The 16,614-nt window shown below is 31.0% G+C and overlaps 1 protein-coding gene and 1 long non-coding RNA gene across 2 annotated transcripts; one reads left to right on the top strand and one right to left on the bottom strand.

Annotated features, from left to right (window-relative positions):
* Window positions 1–7,320: 7,320 nt before the first annotated feature.
* LOC112498546 (uncharacterized) lies at window positions 7,321–9,240 on the bottom strand. Its single transcript, XR_003065829.2, has 2 exons — window positions 8,345–9,240; window positions 7,321–7,800 (listed from the first exon to the last, which is right to left on the bottom strand). It is a non-coding gene; the product is annotated as an uncharacterized LOC112498546 (long non-coding RNA).
* A 737-nt stretch (window positions 9,241–9,977) lies between these two features.
* On the top strand, window positions 9,978–13,078 carry LOC102607363 (protein HEADING DATE 3A-like). Its single transcript, XM_006480636.4, has 4 exons — window positions 9,978–10,386; window positions 10,482–10,543; window positions 12,170–12,210; window positions 12,548–13,078. The coding sequence occupies exons 1-4, from the start codon at window positions 10,189–10,191 to the stop codon at window positions 12,781–12,783; spliced, it is 537 nt and encodes a 178-aa protein (XP_006480699.1). The 5' UTR covers window positions 9,978–10,188; the 3' UTR covers window positions 12,784–13,078.
* The last annotated feature ends 3,536 nt before the right edge of the window (window positions 13,079–16,614 follow it).

The following is a 16,614-nucleotide window of genomic DNA, read 5'->3' as shown; positions in this document are numbered from 1 at the left end:
TTTTTTTGGAAAAAAATAATTGTATGCATGTTATTTGGCGATGCTGTCCATATTGAATCGAAGACATGAATGAACGTTTTGGTATTTGTGTTATTTAATTATATATTTTTAAAAATTTTTGTATCCAATAATATTATTCCATTTAAACTGTGCAAGGAAATAGCAATAATAATGAATTTGTAAGTAAAATAATTTAACCTATTTTTATTCATTATGTTCACTTTTAGGGAGATCACTAGTTTTCTCTTTCTGAAACAATATATACCATTTACTCTCTTAATATTTTTTATAATAACTAATAACTAGGTGGCACCATAATTTTATAGTATTATTTTTATTTTTAAATACACTTTTATTCATATTTATTATTAAAAAAATTAAGTACTAAAAATAAGAAATATGTGTTTCGATGTGAATAAAAAATTAATAATAATATATTTTTCTTGTACTTTTTTTATGTTTTAAGTACTTTTCTTATAATAAATTTATATTTTATATTTTCAAGATAAATTATCAAGTCTTTAAATTGTGGTGCTAGGGAGTCTTTGGGTATTATGATAACAATAGAAGAATAAATGATACAAATTAATGTCAATAAAGAATAAATTGACAATCTCCCTAAGCAAAAGGTATAATTATACTCTCTAGCTAATGTATGGATATGTGTGATTGAGTTTTTATGGACATTTATGTCTCTGTATGTGGATTTGTTAGAAGATTTCTGTTTGGCTGATTAACTAGATTGTATGTGGCATGCATGCCCACGATTAAATACTATTTCTGTAGTATTTTTTTGTTATTTAATTCTTTGTAATTCTTTTAAAGTCAGGATTATTAGGTGCAAAAAAAAAAAAATAATACTCTTTCAAGTAAATCTTGTATAAGAAATCAATCCCTTATCAGAAAGGATTTCCTATTGCTATATTTACTCCACGATTCTCTCTACAGTGTTCTTCAAGGATGCTATTTTGTTCAGCGTAAGTTTAGGAGCCAACAAATTCTTTCCTTCTTTGTTCTCTTTAACTAAAAACAAACTGAAACATGTTGGACAAACATTAGAACTGAAAAAAATTACTGTTAAAGGATTTGTATCAACTACGAATGGAATATTCGTAATGCCTTTGATTCTCGTAATTATTTTTCAAAGATGATAGGAGATATATAGAAAATAAAAAGGGCAGGACATATTTAAGAGGTGAGCTGAAGTTTGACAGACTTTTAAAGGAACTATTGTTAAATGTAAGGGTAATATTTTCTGGGTCCCTGATCTTTTATAGTTTCTCAAGTAAGGGTATAATTTTTCACTGGGCCTAATTCTCAGCTGTAACCCATGCCTGAAAATACTTGAAGGCATGAGTTTGACACCTCGTAGGCGATGATTCTACCTTCTATTCTATAAGTATGGATTAGGAGTATATTTCTCCTGGCTTATTTGTGGGATAAATTTTCAAATAATCTTTGACCGATTTTGAATTAAGCTATAAGTGAATGTATTTAAAATCTCAACAGAATTCATATTGTGATATATTTATAAATTGTAACAAGCTCGTAAAAAAAAAGGCAAGGGCATAATTTATTCAGTTATACTAATAAGTGCATAATTTTATTTTATTTATTTTTAAATTTTGCTTTTATATTATTAGCTTAATTGAGTTGGTCGGCGTTGGTTAGAAGTTGTCAACAATTAACTTTTTCTTATAAATGAATAAATTAGAAAAATAACCGTTCAGTATTAAGTTTCGGACGGTTATTTCGTTTGAAGTCCAATATTAACTATTTCTTTTTGCTTCAAAAACAAGTCCAATTGCAACTTGTTATTTGTCAATCAAACATTTTAGGGTGTTCATTGTTTTTGTCGGAGTACGTTTTCATCTTAACGGACAGAGTTAGAAAAACAATTTTTTAACACACACACACACACACACACACACACATATATATCCTTTAATCATATTATAATTATGTGTTTGGTTTCCCCCCTTTCTTTGTTTCTGTACAAACTTCTTCCTTCCATGGGTATGGATGTGGAACCTCCGATATCACACCTGAGGATGCTCAGATTCTATGGTTCTATCACTATCTTCATATATATTGAAAAATCAGTAACTTTAAGGTTTCATTTGGAATTGTTGTTGAAACGCCAAGAGTAGCAGAGTTCAAAATTTTTATTAAAAATTTTTTTGATAATTTTTTTAAATCTTCATATATTAAAAATTTCTTCATTTTAACATCAGTCTTAAAAGGATGTTGGGAGTTATTTTTTTGAAGTAGATTATAAAAGAATCCCCACATAATAACACTTTTAGATTACTTCTACGATCACCTTATTAATTATTATTTTTTTATAGGAAGCTTACTAATTAGTTCATTTAACAGAAAAACCATGGAGATAGGGCCTAGCTCCACCTGCTAGTGGATAGTTTTACCAAGATTTAAGTTTTTGGTTTGAATCTTATGTAGCGTGCATGTATGTTTAATTAATAAATTAAAAAAAACAACCATCATATCTTAATTTCCCATGGCTACTATGAAATTATAGTCTCATTAAATTATATTGCCACAATTACTATCTTTCACATATTTACCACAATTAAAATTTTTTATTTGGTAAGCTCATTTATTTTTATATAGTACTTTTATCTTCAAATAGTTTATTATTGAGTTTAAAGAAGAAGCACTGCAACTGATATTTCATTACTTGATTGTAATTATATAATGGATAAATGCTTGTTTATTCCCTATATTTTAATTTAAGAGTCAATTAGTTCCTATATTTTGTAGGGGTGTTCACATATCGGATTTTACGCATTAGACATCAATCCATATCCGATCCATGATTTTGTGGATTATAATTTTTCAATCCAATCCAATCCACGGATTGAATAAATTCAATCCAAATCCAATCCATACATCTACGGATTGGATGCGGATTTAACTCAATCCATATCTAATCCATACGTCTGAGGATCGGATGCAGATTTAACTTAATCTATATCCAATCCACCATTTTGCGCATTAGTTTCCGAATTAAAAATTTTTAGTTCTCTCCAATCCATGAACTAGGGTTGGCAATGGGACGAGATGGGATGGGATTTACCAATCTCAGTCTCGTCCCGTATATGCAAGTGGGATGAAAAAAACGTCTCACTCCCTTCCCTATATTTTTTTTTTGGGACAAAAATACGTCATGATCCCGTCCCAAAAGAGATGGGATCCTGCGGGATCCCATCCCAATTGAAAATATTCTCATTCTTAGTCAGCAATGAGATGGATGGGACGGAATTTGCCAATCTCACTCCCGTCTCCTATATGCAAGTGGGAAAAAAGGTCCCAGTCCCGTTCCTAAATTTTTTTATGGGACAAAAATATGTCTCAATCCCATCCCAAATTGCCATCCCTACCATGAACTAATGAAATAAAAAAATCTAATATAAAAATAAATTCACTACTGATTAAATTAAAAATTGAATAAAATTTAAATAAATTAACTGTTTAAATAAAAATAAAATAATACATTCATAATTTTAAAATATAACACATCGAGATTAATTGTTCAAATAAAACTATAATAATATGTTCAAAGTTTCAAAATATAACACTAAGATTAATTGTTTAAATAAAGTAACAATAGTATATTAATATAACACTGAAATTAATTGTTCAAATAAAGCCACAATTAATTGAAATGGCGAAGTTTCTGAAACCAAACACAGTCTGATCCTTCACCAGGGCTGTTGTGCTTGTCGAAAAGTGGTGATTACGGAGCCGTCAACGATGGGAACCAGGAGAAGCCATATGGGTGGCGATCTTGAAGGTTGTGATAGTGCAATTGTTCGGCTGGAACCAATGATTATGAAGTGGCTCGATGGACTCGGGGAAGAAGATGGCTTGCTCTAGCTGGAATCGCGTGGCCGACGTCCTTCAAATCGGTGTTGAGAGTGTATCGAACCAGTATTGGGTGTTGCTAGTACGTGTGACGGCAGGGAAGCTTAGGGTTTTTTGTTTGCAAATTGTTGGTGACTTGCATTATGTTACTTTGCTTTTGGGTGGCTTTGCAAATTGTTTTACAATTTTTACAAGTTATATTTGTATATTTGATTATTTAATTATTTTTTATTTTTTATTATTATTGGGTAATGGCTAAGATATATTATAGTGTTTATGCAACTATGTAATGTCACATTTATAATATTTTTTAATTAAATTTATAATATTTTTTTAATTAAATTTATAATATTTTTTTAATTAAATTTATAATATTTTTTAAATTAAATTTATAATATTTTTTAAATTAAATTTATAATATTTTTTAAATTAAATTTATAATATTTTTTAAATTAAATTTATAATATTTTTTAAATTAAATTTATAATATTTTTTAAATTAAATTTATAATATTTTTTTAACTAAATAAATAAATAATTTTTTTTGTGCGAATTCACGAATTTTTGTGGATTTACAGAAGTAAATCCATATCCAATCCATCGATTGCGGATTTTTAAATTTCCAATCCATATCCAATCCATCAATCCACTGATCGGATTTATACGGACCGGATTTTCACGGATCAGACGGATTGAGCGGATCGGATTAGATTCTGAACACCCCTAATATTTTGAAAAGTACCTCAAAACACCCATATTGCTAAATATATTTGTTCCTACTCATAATTCTTCTTCTTCTTCTTCTTTTTACAATGATACCCTTACGACAATATTCTTGAGGATATTAATAAAAAGAAAAAAATGTTAATTCCTCTAACTGACCTTAAACAAAAAAAAAATTAATGTAAATTGTTATGTTATGTATTTATTTTTAGGATTAATTTGGTAAATTAAATTTGTATGTATAATTATTAGTGAGATTGTTGTAAGGATGTTAACGTTACTTTAAGTTGGCTGATATAATTTATTTATAAATAATTAGTAGCAAGATTGTTACAAAGTTATAAAAAAAACTAGATCTTTTATACTGATATTTATTGATTAATTTACTACTGAATAATTATTATTTAATTTTCTAATTAACTTTTTAATCGATCAATTAATTAATTTGAAGACTATTGTTGCTAGGGCATTGTTGTAAAAGTAAACAAAAAAGTGAGGGAAAGAATGTAACATATTCAATAACAACGTTATATTAAGGTAAGTAAAAATACAAGGGCCAAACAAGCATTTATCCTTATATATTATTATAGTTCAGAATATGGTTTTGAAAAAATCATATGAAAAAATCAAAGGCCATATTTTTATACATATGTTGAAAAAATCAAAGGCCATTATGTGCATCTAGATTTAGAAGACAATTTCTCATGTGTAGTGCTTGATTATTTTCCATTTATGTTATTGAATACTGAATATATTGCATAAATATTTCTTTGAGCAACTGAGAAATTATATGAAGGAAGTTTTATTTATTTCTTGAAATCGCTCAATATATCCCCACAATACAAAACAGCAGGCCATTTATAATGAAACTTTATCTACAATGTACATGTCTCTCGCAATCTTCTAGAGTGATCTAGATGGATTAAGCCTTCATTGGTGGGTGGGGTCCTAAGTGTTTGATCAAATGCTGTAATGCACTGTCAAGAAATATGTGAGGCGTGATACAAAGTTTAGCAAACGTACATGTAGCTTGAAAATCTGGATCCATTAAAAGCCAGACATTTCCCATTCTCCTAAATTAATATTTGGACCTACTCCGCCTATATTTTTTGTAAATAGATCTATGATGTATACCCCTATGAATGGTGTGGAGCGAGCGCCTTGAACAATTTGATGGCACCACGCCACCACCCCTCTAACAAGCCTTGGTGGCAACTAGTTGATATTTATTGAACATTATGAAAAGTTTGAAATAGAATAAAGTTGTATTGAGCAATTCAGGCAAAACTATCATGTGATTCCTTTCAATTTAAGTTGGATGACTGACTATAAATGGTATACGATCAATTATCCATTAATATATCAAAGGCCGCTGTATTTACATTTTTCTTTTTCTTATTGATCTCTCAACTTCTAATTTGCGTATCAACAATAAGATAAAATTTCCAAAGACAATGTGAAGTGGGCGATGGCTAATGTTTGCTCATATTTGGTGATTTCATTCAAACACGTAATAGAAAATGAACTTGGAGTATATGGTTATATTATTAAGTAAATACGTGGTCAATTTGATAACTGAATATCCGACACCAAAATAAAATTAACGTTGTTCCCCACCGTGATATTAGTGTTAAGCAAAATTTTACCTAAAGCTTAACTTTTGAGACAGGAGAGTAATTAATAAGGCATTTTCCGTTTCAAAGCCTTTACTTTATCTTTATTATTATTTTTTAGATTGGGATTATTGGCACCCCTCCAAATATCTTTTACCATCCTTTTTCCTAATTAACCCCATTAAAATATTTTAAAAAATTATAAAATTCTTTTAATACCTTCATCAATGACAAAAATACTCTTAATTAAAATTATTAGTGTAAACCCAATTCTCTGATTTTTATTTATTTTAATTATTGTTGGGTGATTTCTATTGCAATAGGTGTCAATGTGCAAGTGTACATAACAAATAATATACTGATGAGTATTCAGATTGTCTCTACAAGGATTGATGTTATCAGATTTGCTACAGCAATTTTAACAGTGTAATTTCAGTCTAGATTAAAATAAAATAATTAATAAGACTAATGAACTAACTAAATTAAAGTAAATGCAATAAATAAAATATTGTAAGAAAAATTCTCAAACCAAACACAAGGACGAACTCAATGGGAAAAAAGTAGTTGAGTGATTAAACTCACTTAATGGCATTGACAATTTTTTTTTTCAATTTCAGTACCGTTGCTACAGCATCTACTACAGTACTGGGTAGAATCCCTCATGTATCCTCAAATGTTGCATGTTGGATATCTTATACCTAATGCAACATAACAGTGAAAAATTGTTAAACTAACATTAGATACAACATTAAACGTTATAGGTTCCATTTACCCTATGAGGTGAATCTCTATGTCTAATTCTTCACTAATTTTAGATCAAGCATGACCCTATTCAAATTGAGATTAACTCAATTTGAGAAACACAATCTAAAACCAAGTATTGTCTTAATTTGTTCCACTAAGTCACACATTTTTTAGGCTCTTTTTTAGCTAGTATCCACTAAATGTGTGGTCGACCGAAATGCGAATTGCAATGAGTGAAATTAAGACAAAATGCTGCAGCAAGTTCAGAGTAATACGCATATAACAATCAATTAACCATTAAGCTTGTTCATCACCCAACCACAATAATATTTAGTTCATGATTTGCGATAGAACAGTAACAAAAATTGTTTTAGCCATCAAATACATTCGCACAAATAAATAAAAACAAGAAACTAAGATAAAGAGTTGAAGTTCACTTGATCTTGCAATCTCTCCTTCTTATTCTCTGTGAATCCTCTGTTGCAGCCCTCAATTCTCTCTTAATTTATGTTTTCTTGTTGTTTTTCTCTGCTATTTTCCTTGAGTGACAACTCTCCCTCTTTTTCTTTTCATGCGTGCTCCTTTTATAACTTGGAATTAGAGCAACCAAAAGCATGTGGACGCGTATCTCCCATTTTTGGAAACTTCATATCACAATCTTTCAGTTAACGCGCTTGAAATCCAGTCTATCGTTGCTACAGAATTGCTGCAGCAACAACTACAACATCTTCACTATTTCATACTTGTTTTAACTCATCTACAGTCAAGTTCTTTTGTCATCTTTGCAAGTCTATTGCAGTAGTATTCCATCCATGAAACTTGAGCTTTTGGGTCTCCTACAATCATGCACACATTCTAAGCACCAAATGATCTAAAATAAGATTGATTTATCAAAATTAAACTTAAATAAATATTTATGCAAAATATAACTAAAATGAAACAAAACACATCATTTACTCTCTAAATAATATTGATTTAAGCCTAAAAGTACCCTGATAACTCTCATGTTATAAAGTTATCAATTATTAAACCCCTTTTCAATAATAATTTCTTCCATTCAAAAGAAAAAAAAAACAACAAGTTTTTATTCTTCCCATTATAGCCACCGGTGGTAAATTCTTCACCCAAAAATTAGAGGAAAAAAGCAAACTTCTTAATTTATAAAATGTTAGATTTTTTAAAGAGAAAAAAATTATTTGACTTTTACGTGGGGGCTTAATTAGAAATTATCCTATTAAGTAATTTTAAATAAAAGTTAAAATTGTATAATAATTAAATGGGTTTTAAGAGATATTTGGACGGATGCCAATAGTCCCACTCTTTTTTTTTGTCTCATATGATTCATAAATCCTAATTCTTGTGTTCGACCTGACCAATTACCTATCAAGTTGGAATCCTTATCTATAATTTTATGCCTCATTGCACATGCCAACAACATCAAAGTATTGTTCTAGCCTAAATAGGAAGCTGTCTAAGACTATGGCGTTGCTTGTGCCATCATAGGTGTCAAGGCTCGGCACATCAATGCGGCGAGCATTCACTTTAGATTGTGGAAGCTAGGTTATCATAGAGTGTGCGCTTGTGCTAGGACTAATCCGAGCAAATTTCCTCCACTTCCAGACGGATTGCTCGTAGCTCGTTTTACACGAAGCTACAAAGTTTAAGCAACTCATCATGGAAGGCTCGAAATGCCCCTTGAAGGGTGTTGGCTTGGTTTTGGATGAGGGCCTTAGTGGCTATTGTAAAGTCAGCATACTCGCCCTTAAGACCATCTACGCTTTCCTCTAAGCTTTTGAAGGTGTCCTGGGTCGTGGATATTGATGTTTCGAGCATGGCAACGTGAGGTTCCAAGGCATCAATGGAGGTGGCCTTGGACTTTCCACAGGACTTGTCCTACGTGCGTCCCTCCTCGTAGCAACCGGTTCTTTATGGTGGCTCCACACGAACAATGCCCTCTTATGATGTGCTAGGAGTCAAAGGGTTGGCCATTGCTCATAAGCTAGATTGTGTGGATGCAAACCTCAGCTCCAATACCATTTGTCACGGGGTGAGTATGTTGCACAACAATTCAAGTGATACTTAGACAGTTTCTAGCACAAAAGTTTCTAAATAAGCCTATCAAATTTCTCAAGCTAGCTAAGCAAGATGCTTGCGAGAAAGATAGAGAGAAGAAAGCAATATAGCCAAAGAGAATTTTATTACTCAAAAGAGAGAATACAAGAAAGCTTTACAAGTGTGCTTGAGTTGCTTGCTTGTTGTGTGGTGTGTCGTGTGTGGTGTGGTGTTGAGCAAAATGGCAAGTGTCATGCTTATTTATAGGGAGCCTTACCTTGATCAAGAGAGTTCTATACAACTTGTGCAACTTGCCAAAAAATCTAAGGCCTAGGAAATTCTACAAGTCATGTAATTAATCTAGAAAATATTTAGATATGTACAAGAATGGAGTGTTGTAGAAATTTCTAGAATCGGATTGGACTTGTGAATTTAGGATGTCTGCTACTAAGCACACCACAAGCTGCAAATGTATTAGGCGGCCTATTGCTAAGCGCATCTTGTTGCTTAGCACAGTCTACCTTTGGGACGTCCTTTATTGAATGCATCTTGGCATGCTAATTTAGCCTCTTTTGGTGGTAAATTTAAGCAGCCCGTGACAGTGTAACTCTTAAATTAATTTTTTGTTGGACAATTAGACTTCTATACTTGTAACAAATTTTTAAACAAATAAGTCAACAAAATGTTCATGTAACTGAAATTCGGTGGTGACTGCACTCAGGTATCTATCTCTCAGTTTCAAAATATATCTCTTCCTTTTTCTTTATTTATTTATTCATTTTTAATCATCAAACTGAATGATATGATTTAGACATGTAATACAAGGACACGATGCTCTGGACCGACTACCTAGATTACAACTTGATTCAATCAGAATATATATAAGATAAATAGGTCCACTTCACTTTATAATTTTTTAGGTATCCAACATTTTGATCAAGTTAGGAGGAATCAGAGGTGAGAAAATGTGAAAAGAAAAATAAATAAATAATCAAAATAAAGTCAGATTCTATTGGTGGTACTAAAGAGTAAAGCAGCACCACAGAAAAAATTATATAAATAGCTCCAAGATCCTTGTAATTCATCAACCAACCAAGAAAATTTCATCACTTGAATGTTTATACTGCTTTTGTAGCTTATTCTGTGCGTGTTTGCTTAGCGTTGATGATAATATGTCTGGTGACAGAGACCCTCTTGTTATTGGCCGTGTGGTTGGTGATGTTCTTGACAATTTTACAAGAACAATTCCTCTGATGGTTACCTATTCAGGCAAGGACGTCAAGAATGGCTGTGAGCTCAAACCTTCTGCAGTTATCAACCAGCCTAGGGTTGAAATTGGTGGTGATGATCTTAGGACATTTTACACTTTGGTAATAATTAATACGCTTTTGCTTTTGCTTGTGCTTCGATTAATTCCGTTTTCTAGAGTCTTCATGTTTTGAGTATCATTTGTGACATCTTTCAGGTGATGGTGGATCCGGATGCACCAAGCCCAAGTGACCCCGGGCTGAGGGAGTACTTGCATTGGTAAGTAGTCTCTTCCAGACCTCTAACTAATAATCACACAAATAAACACGCAGAGAATTATATATATATATATATATATATATATGGATTTGATTCTCTTTGTTTTCCTTTCTCTCTCTAACATAATTTTTCTTTTTTGGCTAAAAACGGAAAAGTTACACCTAATTATAGGCAAGCAATGCGCATTACTCCCAAGAAAAAGACTTAGAACTGTCCATCGACAGAACCATTAAAACTATGCTAGCAATGCATGCGTGAAAAATATGTAAAATCACTGGACATAGCATGAGGAAAATATAGAAAAACTCGCAGAATCTATAGTTTGGGACACTAATAGCATCTCGAAATAAACCATCTAAATATAGAATTTGGACCACCAGGTGAAGGCACTCAAAGTAGTGGTTGCATACAATTATTCCAACAAACCGAAAGGGTAAGTACCCTTTAAGTTCCTGTGGTTCTTTTAGTATTACATCTCTTAAAATGCCTCAGTACATCCCTTTCAATTATTTTTACACAATTTGACATGTTTACCCCCAATGAGTTTCCATAATTCAAATTAATGAAAAATAACGTATTTGACAAAAAAAATTATGAGTTTTATAATTTGTTTTAGTTTTTCTAAGTTAATTCGTAAGGGAATAAAAAATGTTAACAATTATACTCACTAAATATTTTAACTTATTATTGTATAAACAATTAATAACTTGCTATTTCTTTACAAATTAATATTTTATGTACTATTATAGATATTAGTCGATGCTAAATTCTAATAAATGAAGAAATTTGTAACATATTATTCTAATTTAGTTTGGAAAATTAAATAATTAACAGTAATATTCTTAATAAAAAATTTCTTTTCCATTAGTATTAAAATAATTTTTCCTTAAGGAAAATATGTTTTATATGATTAATAATTAGTGTCGATTTTAATAATAATTTTTTTTATTTCTTATTATTAAGAATTGTTTTAATAATTCACAATGATTTATGTCATTAATTTGAATTATCCAAATTCATTAAGGGTAAAAACTGTGAAATTACGTAAAAAATTGAAAGAGATGATGTGTTGAGATATTTACAAACTATAGCAATGTAATGGATTATTAAACGGAACTATCCTACGGGAGGATGAATTATATATTATTCTGTAATTGTTTTACAAGAGAAAAATAACTGTATTGCTAATGAGTTTGTTAATTTACTGTGCCATTGATCTAGGAAAGAAATCATATAGTATGTCTGAGAGATATAGGCAATCGAGACGCTTAACGTTGGAAAATGAGACGGGTTTTTTAGGCAACGTAAAAAAGGACTTTTGATTTTACCATGAACAAGCAGAGGCTGTAGGTAGGTAGCTAGCTAGGAGTCCGAAATATTCATGATCATGAAAGGGATGCAGCTATGGTGTAGGGCACCTAGCCATTGGATCCAGTTATGTTAAGAGATCTAATGATTAGGTACAGCTGTGACATGGTACTATAGATGCACCATAACCAAGTTCTCATGAAAGACCCAAATTCCTTACCTGTTTGTTTATGATTTATTTATTAATTTTCAAATTATGCTCTCTCCTTTTTGTCGATTAAATTAGAAATTTACTGATTTTTGTGAATTAAATTTCAGGTTGGTGACTGATATTCCAGAAACCACAGAGGCTAGCTTTGGTAAGTGCCAGGCTTTATATTAATAAACAAATATTATTTGAGCAGTTGTACTTGAGAACGGGTCGTGTCATATTTCAGCTAGCTTTAGAATAAGTTTGTTAATCTTGTGATTTTTATAATAATTATTGTTAATTATTTCATAAAATAATTAATTATAAAAAGAATTAATTAAATATTTAATAAAATTTAATTTTAAAATTATTATGCATTTTAAAATAATTATACATGTTTGATAAATTTTATTTAACATTAATGTAAAAATACAAATAACTATTATTTACATATTTATAAACATATATAATACTCACACATATAATTGATCTTTGCATGCATGCAGGGAAAGAAATTGTGAGCTATGAAAGCCCTAAGCCAACGGTGGGGATTCACAGATTCGTTTTCGTGTTGTTCCGGCAACACGTAAAGCAGAATGTTTGTGCTCCGGGGTGGCGTCAGAACTTCAGCTGCAAGGATTTTGCTGAGCTTTACAATCTTGGATCTCCGGTGGCTGCTGTCTACTTCAACTGCCAGAGGGAGACCGGATCCAGCGCCAGCCGAAGGCCTGTCAAAAAATGATCCATGCATTCCTGGATATATATCAAATTATAGAATTATGAAAGTCATGAAATAAAAGCTAGCTAGTGGTAAATATGGTCTTAATTAGTCTTCCTCTCGAGGTTTCTCACTTTACAAGGTACTATGAAGTTACGTACTTTAGATTGTGAGAGAAAGGAAAATTGTTGTCTTACGTATACAATCAATTAGACATAGAGTAATAAAAAGAGATGGAAATATGTGATAAAAAAGAAAGGTATAATTCTCTTATCCTGTTATCGATGTGATTGAGATTTTGTGGATATTTACGTTTATATGTGGATTTATTATTTGAATATTGATGTACTTAAGATGATCGAATTTATATATATATAATTGAGGGAACACAACATTTGAGGTTAGAATAAATAACTATAACCTTAATGGTCGCGTAATTCAAAATTGTTTATTAAAAAACTGTTTGATAAACTTTTTTATGTATGCTTACTTCAGATTTTGCACTATTTTGCCACTCTACCAGTTTTCCTTTTTTTTTTTTTAAATCAAGAGTTGAGGATTGAGGCAATTGTTCTGAAGGGTTGAGGATTGCTTAGAAAAATAATAATATTAATAATAACACTTTTAGACTCTCTACCATTACCTTATAAGTAATAACACATTTTGGATTGTTTGAAATTAATGGTTCAAAATTCGTGTCAAAATTTTAAGTGAAAATTTTAAATTAAAATAACCCCACCCTATATATGAAACATATTTTTCCATAAACCTACTCTGTAGATAACAAAGTTAATATATTCATCATGTGTTTAGCAGTATCTAAAAATTTATAAGCTCATTTATTTTTATACAGTACTTATCTTTAAATAGTTCATTATTGAGTTTTAAACAATAAGCATTAATTAAATTTTCATTGTAATTATATTTTTTTCCCTTACAAGGATACTAGGGTTTCTAATATTTGAATCTTAATTTGTTATGTGTCATTTATCTATTAGATGATGAATTTCATAACCTATAAAATTACTATTCTACCATTCAATAGTTAAACTTAAATGTCACATTAGTTAAGATTCAAAATAGAACTTAAATATTGGGACTAGGTATTACTCTAAAAAAGAATGTGCATGTAACTTTCATTAAACATTATGTCAATTTTAATTATTTATATTAATACAATATAATAATAATAATAATAAAATTTATCAAATATATAACACTACTTTTATAACACCACGCTTTAATAATATAATTTACTATGTCCGCCCACTCTACTTTCAAAAACTCGCTTTTTTTTTCTTTTTTTTTCCTCAGTTGATTGTTTCATCAACCCAACAAAATTAATTTATTTTATATACAGTAGAAAACCCAAACTAGCTCTAAGAAACAGCTGTGGACTAAGAAATGTTGTATGGTTTGGGCCCTTGGGCTCGATGGCTATTGTACAGTTGACATAAGGTCCGGTCAAGGAAAACCCGGGCAGTGCAAGTTTTGTATTGTTTTGTTTTTCTAGTACCTCGGTACCCCCCCCCCCTCTACCCTCTCCTTCCCGCGACGCCAATTCGGGAAAGATATTAAATTTGGAATTTTTAAGGGGGAAAAAGGTAAATCTTAACCCCAAATTTTATTATTATTACGTATTCTGGAATCTTAAAGTCAATATTTTGTGTATAATTAATAAAGAACCCTTAAATATTACAATTGCCAATGGGGTCAGCCATTATTAAAGCAGCAGGAAAAAAAATAAATAAATTAGGTCACGCAAATCAACATAAGTTTTTATAAGAGTTTATAATTTCATCATCATTCTTAATGGTGCATTTACTTTCTGAGAGTCGAAATAGATAGGAATTGAAATAAATTAGAATCAAAATGAGGAATACGAATTAGAATAAGTTATTTACTTGAATTATAAGAATCTAGACTAGAATCAACAATATTCTCATGTGTTTACTTTTGTCTTATAATTAGAATAAAATGCCACAAGTTACAAAAATACTCTTAGAGCATCTCCAAAAGTCTCTATAAATTTTACTTTTCAAATATCTATTTGCTTACTTATGTGGCAAATAGAAGGGTAAAAAAATATGATATTCTCCAAAAGACTCTTCAAATAGAAATAAATTAATATTATTTTAATCAAATAATTATTTTTTTAAAGGAAAAGTCAATAGCAATTAAAACACTTCTCTCTCTTTCTTCAATGAAAAGTAATAAAATACAAATTGAAGAAGGAGAAATTAACTCTCCAAATTTGAAGAGAGAGAATCAATTCTTATTTGAAGAATTTTAATTAGAGTGTCTTTTGGAGCTTTAAATATTAATGTGGCTCTTCAAATAAGTAATAAAATCTTATTTGAAGAGCCTTTTGGTGATGCTCTTAGTTAAGATTATGTATTTTTTACTTTGACATTTTGAAGGAAATACATGCAAGTTTATTATAATACTAAGCATAATGTAATAAATTTTTTCAGTAAGCTCTATAGTAGTAGTAGTAGTAGTAGTAGTAGTAGTAGTAGTAGTAGTAGTAGTAGTAGTAGTAGTAGTATTATTATTATTATTATTATTATTATTATTGCAACAATAATAATTGTTGGTACTAAAAGGTGGACAGGAAATAATGAGGGCATGACATGTGGGGAACATGAATCAAGACTGTGATAGTCCTCCTAAGGACAAAGGGGAAACTAATAAGGGGAGGACGAAATCGAAAGATCTCGAAAAGCTAGCGCCAGCCAACTAAATCATTTGAGAGTCACAAAGAATGCTCTTACAGTATATCCAATTTACCATATGTTCGTATGGGACCATAGAACAATGATAGCCCCGCCAACAACATTAGAATAAGTAACTATAGCATGGTCTTCATCTAGGCTGCCTCCAAAATATTGCAAGCTGTCAAAATCAAACTTAAGAAGAAGGGACCACAAACACAACTACTAGCATAACCTCCAGGGGAACTAGGTGTATCTCAGCCCCATTTGCTCGTTTGAAATGGACTAGTTAGAATTGAGGACACGATGGCAACAAAGACTGTCCCCTAAAGCCCAGTTGTCTAAGCCGAGCAAATTCAAAAGCCTCAACAAAAAAGACCAAATTACCCTTAAAGCCCTACTTGAGGGGGGAAACAACCAATACCGATACACATCATGTCTCAAAGAATACAAAGATGCCCACAACGGTGTTCCATCTAAAAGGTCAGGTCGGTCTCATAAAAGGAGTAAGTTCACTCATTCACTAAAGATACTCAACTTTTCTTCTATTTTGGGTTTTCTTGGAAACTCACCACTTCCTTCAACCTCGTACTAACTTGACCATTGCTGGCCACCATTGGCGTCGCCTTTAGCAGCTGCTTATTGTGATTTTAACTTCATTTAAGACGTCATTGTCCATAGAAAAATACTTCCAAACAGCTGAGTCTCTAACCTCGCTAAGGAACCACCTATTGCAGAGAAGCTCTCATAGTGTTTTAGGCTAAACCAAAATCAGACCAAAACATTTTGGCACCTTCTGTCGGGTTAAAAAAAAAAGCAATTGTTCCAACCTCCATTAACAAAAAGAGCTTCTCACATTCAAACATTTGACTGCTTAAAATACACCTACTCATTTTCTCTTACTAAACACCCATTTTTCCCCCTAAAAGTCACACATTTATCCAAAAAGCTTTTGCCTTTACTTATAAAAATACCTCTCTTACTTATAAAGATACATATTTTCCCATTAAAATCTCTCTTTTACCCACAAAGATATCTTATTCATCTATAAAGATACCTCCTTAACCCACAAAACTTGGTTACCAATAACTCACAAGAAGGTGATACCCATTAAGAAGACACTATTCAAGGGAATGATCAA

This window comes from Citrus sinensis, chromosome 6, assembly GCF_022201045.2.
Source record: "Citrus sinensis cultivar Valencia sweet orange chromosome 6, DVS_A1.0, whole genome shotgun sequence".
Lineage (NCBI taxonomy): Eukaryota > Viridiplantae > Streptophyta > Magnoliopsida > Sapindales > Rutaceae > Citrus > Citrus sinensis.
This window is presented reverse-complemented; position numbering and strand designations above follow the sequence as displayed.

Coding starts and splice junctions, on each gene's coding strand:
- LOC102607363 (XM_006480636.4), top strand. CDS start 10,189: ATGTCTGGTGACAGAGACCCTCTTGTTATTGGCCGTGTGGTTGGTGAT. Junction 10,544..12,169: donor CTGAGGGAGTACTTGCATTG/GTAAGTAGTCTC, acceptor ATTAAATTTCAG/GTTGGTGACTGATATTCCAG. Junction 12,211..12,547: donor AACCACAGAGGCTAGCTTTG/GTAAGTGCCAGG, acceptor GCATGCATGCAG/GGAAAGAAATTGTGAGCTAT.